The 6,156-nt window shown below is 37.1% G+C and overlaps 1 protein-coding gene across 1 annotated transcript in view; it reads right to left on the bottom strand.

Annotated features, from left to right (window-relative positions):
• Nucleotides 1–100: 100 nt before the first annotated feature.
• Nucleotides 101–6,156, bottom strand: part of ALKBH8 (alkB homolog 8, tRNA methyltransferase) — a gene marked incomplete at its 3' end in the record, with an annotated part of 88,033 nt that continues 81,977 nt past the window's right edge. The window contains exons 12-13 of the mRNA XM_039222831.1: nucleotides 2,620–2,771; nucleotides 101–361 (exon numbers count right to left, since the gene is read on the bottom strand). Coding sequence (XP_039078762.1) covers nucleotides 101–361; nucleotides 2,620–2,771 — 413 coding nt within the window. The remainder of the gene's footprint in view (nucleotides 362–2,619; nucleotides 2,772–6,156) is intronic.

The raw sequence follows: 6,156 nt of genomic DNA, 5'->3' as shown, positions 1-6,156 counted from the left end.
TTATGTGGAAACTAATTTGACAATAAACTATTTGTAGGAAAAAAAAAAAAAAAAGAACCCTTACAAATAAAGCAAAAAGAGAGCCCAAAGCAACAATTACTTGCCATATATAACTCCTTATTGATGCCAAGATACTTTCCATTTCCACAGCCAACATCAGCCACTAATGAACCACTTGGCAAAGCTTTCAAAAACTCCACCACGTGTGGCCAAGGGGTATGTCTCGTGCTGCTGAAGTGCCCGGCAATCTCTTCATAGACTCGGTGGACGTATTCTTGCTCCAGTTGTGAGGCTTCCCTGTCGCTCTCCGGAAACGATGGGGGGGTCTCCTTCATCTGGCTGTCACAGACCAGAGGGTAACCTAATGAAAAATTAAATCAATAAAAACCTTTCATTTTTATACAAGTGATTCATAAGGTATCACGTTTTCTTATAAGAACAAGTAAATCCATCCAAATTTGGTGACGAGGGCTAAGCAGGCTCTGATTTATCAGCTTAAAAACAGCTAGCACCTAACAAGTCCAGTTTTATGTGCGAGGGTCTAGCATACACAGAAGGGAAAAATCCGTGTGCGACGGAAATGACTGCAAGCCTGCAGGCCTTATAATGCCGGTGCCTATTTCCCATCGGGATTAAGGGTCCTCTCACTCAGGAAAGCATCCTGATGGGCCTGGCCCAGCCAGGGGAAATTAGCTGAACTAACGCGATGTAGGGTTTTTCTCTTGGTGGGTGAAGCAGACAGGGTCTGGGGCCCTCGGACTCTCAGAAAAACAAGGCCTAGCAGCAAAGTGCGTCGTTCGGTAATGATGACAGGCATTTAACGAGCACTATTTGAAGCCGTTTATACGTGTGTTCTCAGTTCATCCACTTCACAGAGGAGGAAACTGCAGCAGAGAACAGCAAATAACAATCCTCAAGTGACAAAGATGGCAAGTCACACAGCCGGGACTGCACCCAGCCAGCGGGAACGCCAGAGCCCACATCTCAGTGACTACAGGGCCGCCTCCTTCAGCAGAATCAGCAGACTCCAAGGAGAACGCCATCAAGTCAAGATGATGAAGGAAATTTAGGGTACGTGGGTATTCTAATTCTAAACCCAATTCTGAAGTTGTCCCCTGTTCTCTGCAATCATGTCTAATACTCATTTTAAATCTTTGCCTATTCTCTGCTATCCTAGAATTTCCCTTTATCTTCAGCCGAAGTCCATGACACGCACCGTTTTATTCTGGAGAATAACGGAGAAAGGAGCAGTGTCCCCAGAGAAACCAGTCAGGACCAAGGAAATTATCAGAAATTGTGAGGGGCTAAGAATTGGGCTTCAGGAATTCTCTCTGACTATAGTTAGTGGGTGCTGAACCTGGACCACCGGGCAGGAGACGGCTCATCTATGTGGACGTGTGAAGGGGAGCTCTCAACATGTTATGCGGATGTTTCAGAAAAAGGGCAGCCCCAGAAAGCCTGAGGCTCTAAAACGTCCGTGAGAAAACAGACAGGTTACCTTATCTTGGTCACATCAGAATCACACTACAATATACATTACAATTATCCCAAAATGATCTTAGGAAAATTTTATTCTCTTGGAAATTATAAATATCTTAAATTAGCTAAAGCAAGGAGCAACCTTTATCTTTAAAAACCCACACATTTTGACAGAAAATATCCAAAAGATGGCCTTGAACATGAAAAACATCAGTAAGCTGAAAATACAGTCAGAGCTTCTATAATACGGTTTACATTTAATTAATGTCCACAACGAAGAAACATTCGCATAAGAAAACCGGCCTGTCTCTGCAACTAGACTTCAGGATCCTGGAGAACATGAGCCATGCTTTATTTTTCAGGATCTTGTGAAACTACTGGCAGTTTAGACACTCAACAAATACTAAATAGGCTTTTTTTTTTAATTGATAAAAAACTTGATGGTTTAAGGTAGCAATGACACTTTTAGCAAAAGAAAGAAAAATCTGTTTTAAGCTTCACTAACACCAAGATATCAAATACAGCAATTTCGAGTTTTCTAACAGATACTATTTACAAAATGAAAGGGATTTTTTATTCTTTGAGTCTAAGAAACACAGGGCATGATGTACTTGTACAGAGAAGTAGAAACAACATCCTGCTAACATTTTTGAGCACTTCTTTTATTCCCTTCGCGATTTCCAAACTGACCAAAACACAAACCACTGTTTATCCCTCTAGAGCTACCTACTTACTAAGGAACAATCTGTCACCTCTAACTTCCTCAGTGGGTTAATGAGAAGTAATTTAGAAACAACACAAACTGTTTCCAATAAAACCTATTTCTGTACAAGTGATATTTTAATGTCCTACAACTGTGACTTCAATAAATAAAATACTTATTCGGCATCCAACTATGCTCAATTATTTCCTATATTTAGGAAAAATAAAGATGAATAAAATGCAGTCCCTGCCTTCAAGGAATATAAGCTCTAAAGGGGGTGGGTGAAGAAAAATCTACCTAAGTACAACACTAGGCAAAATATGGGAAATACCATTAGTGAAGTTAAGACCAAGCTCTCCTTAGTTATAATGGGATTTTAAAATATCTTTACACTTGATTTACTCCATTGTACAGTGGAACCAAAATTATATACTTACTACAATTACAAGGTGTTTGCCTCACTTTCCTAAATGTAAATGATGTCCTTATTCCCCTCTTGCTTAAAGTTAAGTCTCCAACATCACTGGTGATAATTCCACTTTTGTGACCCTTGGATGCTTGAACAGTATCAAATTTTCTGGGTGTGATTCTAAAAACAACAGTCAAAATAATTTATTTAATACCACATTAATAAAAATATTTCAGGTCCTCTCAAAAATATTAAGGGAACATAACAAATCTAGAAGAATTTATTTCAAATACCTACTGGATTCCCTGAATTGTTAAGCATTGTAGAGAAAACAAAGAAATAGAAGTCTCTATCTTAAAAAGTTATCCTCAGGGTAATCATATTAAAAGAATGCACAACTAACAAATTATTCAAGAGATACAAACAGAATAACAAATATTTAATTAATACCAATTCTGAGAGAGAAAAAAAAATAAGGAACAGAAGGAGCAAAGAGGAAACAAACAGTAAAAAAAAATTAAATCCAATCAATAATTATGTCAAATGTAAAAGGACTAATACATTCAATTAAACAAAGATTGTCAAATTGGATTAAAAAAATAAAATCCAATTATATGCTAGTTATAAGAGGTGCATACCTTAAAATAAGGACAGAGAGTGGTTGAAAACAAAGATTGAAAAACAATATGATATACTAAAACATGATAAACCAAAAAGAGTATTTTGCATATTCTAAGCACAACCAAAAGGAAAGAGGTATAGCTAAACTAATCAAACTTGACTTCAAAGGAATAAGAGAGATAAAAAAGGACATTTCATAATAACAAGTGTCAATCCAACAGAAATACATAAAAACTGTATTTATTTGTATGCCTAAGTAATGACACAGCCTCAAAATACATAAAGCAAAAAGTGAACAAAAAAATCACAGGAGAAATAGACAAATACATAATTCTCATTGTAGCTTTGAATACATCTTTCTTAGTAAAGTGAAATCTAGTTGAGGGTCAATGACAACATCAAAAAACAACAGATAATGGAAGTTGCAGGCTGCCTCACATTCTCACCAGTACTCACTATTATCTAAGTTTTATTTTAGCCATTTTAGTGAGTGAAAAGCGTATGAAATTGTGGTTTTAATTTGTAGTTCTCTGATGACTAATGATGTTGTATATCTTTTCATGTGCTCATTAGCCATTCATTGACATATATATATATATGAATATATAAATATATATGTTTATATATTTGTGAAGGATCTGTTCAAATCTTAAGCCCAAGCCTTTATTGGATATATGTATTCTGGATATTTTCTCCCCATGTGTAGCATGCCTATTGACTTTTTTTAATGACATTTTTTGATGAGCAAAAGTTTTTAATGTTGATGCAGTTCATCTGTCTTCTTTCTGTGTTCTAAAATCTGTCTTTAAAAAAACTTTCCTACCCCAAAGTTGCAAAAATATTCTCTTGTATTTTTTTCTAGATGTTTTACAGCTTTTGTTTTTACATTTAAATCTATGACCTACCTCTTATTACTTTTTGTAAATTGTGTGAGGCAGATAATGGTTCATTTTATTTATACAAGGCCATCCAATGGTCTCAGCACCATCTGTTTAAAAATTTCCTTTCCACACTGAATTACACTGGTGTCTTTGTCAAAAATCGACTGATCTTACATACGACAGATGTATTCTGACCCAATGGTCTACCTGTCTATACACCAACACTATACTCTTTTGATTATGTAGCTTTAGTAAATTTTAAAAATCAGGTAAAATAAATCCTCCAACACTGTTCTTCTGTTTCAAGATTGTTTTGATTATTCTAGATCCCTCACATTTCCTTATAAATTTTAGAATCTGCTCACCAATTTCTATAAAAAAGTCTAAAGATTTTAATTAGAATTATACTGAAATATTAGATCAACTCGGGACAACTGATATCTTAACAATATTAGGTTTCTATCCATGATCATGGCATCTCTATCTCTTCATTCATTCTTTTTTTTAAATGTTTTTAATGTTTTTATTTATTTCTAGGAGAGAGAGAGAGAGACAGCATGAGCAGGGGAGGGTCAGAGAGAGAGGGAGTCACAGACTTTGAAACAGGCTCCAGGCTCTGAGCTGGCAGTCAGCACAGAGCCCGACGCGGTGCTCGAACCCACGAACCGCGAGATCGTGACCCAAGCGAAAGTCGGACGCCCAACCGACCAAGCCACCCAGGCGCCCCTCTCTTCATTCGTTCTGATCTTCATTAATTTCCCTCAGCAGTATTTCATGATTTCAGTGTATAGGTGCTGCATATCTTTTGTTAAGTTATTCCTAAGATTTAAGCCTTCTTCTTTTGGGGGCACCTGGGTGGCTTAGTTGGTAAGCATCTGACTTTAGCTCAAGTTATGATCTCATAGTCCATAGGTTCAAGCCCCACATCAGAGCCTAGAGTTTGGTTTGGATATTGTGTCTCCTTCTCTCTCTGCCCCTCCACTGCTCATGTTCTCTCTCTCTCTCCCTCCCTCTTTCTCTTTCTCTCTCTGAAATAAACAAACATTTTTTTAAAAAATCTTTTTTTAAAAAATGTTCATTTATTTATTTTGAGAGAGAGAAAGAAAGCAAGCAACCAGGGAAGGGGCAGAGAGAGAGGGAAAGAGAGGATCCCAAGTAGACTCCACACTGTCAGCGTGGAACCTGAAGGGGAAGCTCAAACTCACAAACCATGAGATCATGACCTGAGCCAAAATCAAGAGTCAGACACTTAACCAACTGAGCCCCAGATGCCCCAAGATTTAAATCTGAGGCCAAGTTTTCTGATTGAGTTACCCTAGCAAGTCTATCTCCCTATAGAGGTGGGTTTTACATTCAGAGAGAATGTGCTACGCCTCAAAGGTCTGAGCAAATTATACAAGAGCATAATTTTATACTTAAGATGTTGATTTCTCTTTATTAAGAGCCAGATACGTTTTTTCTATACATCTAAAATAGAGAAAGTTCAACTATATCATTACAATGGATTTGACCCTAACGTGAAAATAATGTATTTCAGTTCTGTTTTCGTTTTGTCACTGTTATACTCGTTCTTCAATTCTTTATTAGAATCAGAACTCTCAAAAGGCAACAAAAAGCACAAATAAACAACTGGGACTACATCAAACTGAAAACCTTCTGCACAGTGAAGGAAACCATCCACTAAATGAAATGGCCAGCTACAGGATGAGAAAAAATATTTTAAATTATGTATCTGGTAAGGGACTAATATCTAAAATATATAAACCACTCATACAACTCAACAGTAAAAACCAGGGCATTTAAAAATGGGCAGAGGAACTGAAGAGACATTTTCCAAAGAAGACACAGAGACGGCCAATAGGTACATGAAAATGTATTCAGTATCACTCATCACCAGGGGAATATAAATCAAGACCACAACGAGATACTACCCACACCTGTTAGACTGGCTATTACTAAAAAGCTAAGAAATTACAAGTGTTGGCTAGTGTGTCGAGAGAAGGGAACCCATGTGCACTGTTGGTGGGAATGTAACCTGGTGCAGTCACTGCAGAAAACAGTAA

Source organism: Hyaena hyaena, unplaced genomic scaffold (assembly GCF_003009895.1).
Source record: "Hyaena hyaena isolate Hyena2069 unplaced genomic scaffold, ASM300989v1 scaffold_1190, whole genome shotgun sequence".
NCBI lineage: Eukaryota > Metazoa > Chordata > Mammalia > Carnivora > Hyaenidae > Hyaena > Hyaena hyaena.
The sequence above is the reverse complement of the archived record's forward strand: the minus strand, read 5'-3'. Positions and strand labels throughout refer to the sequence as shown.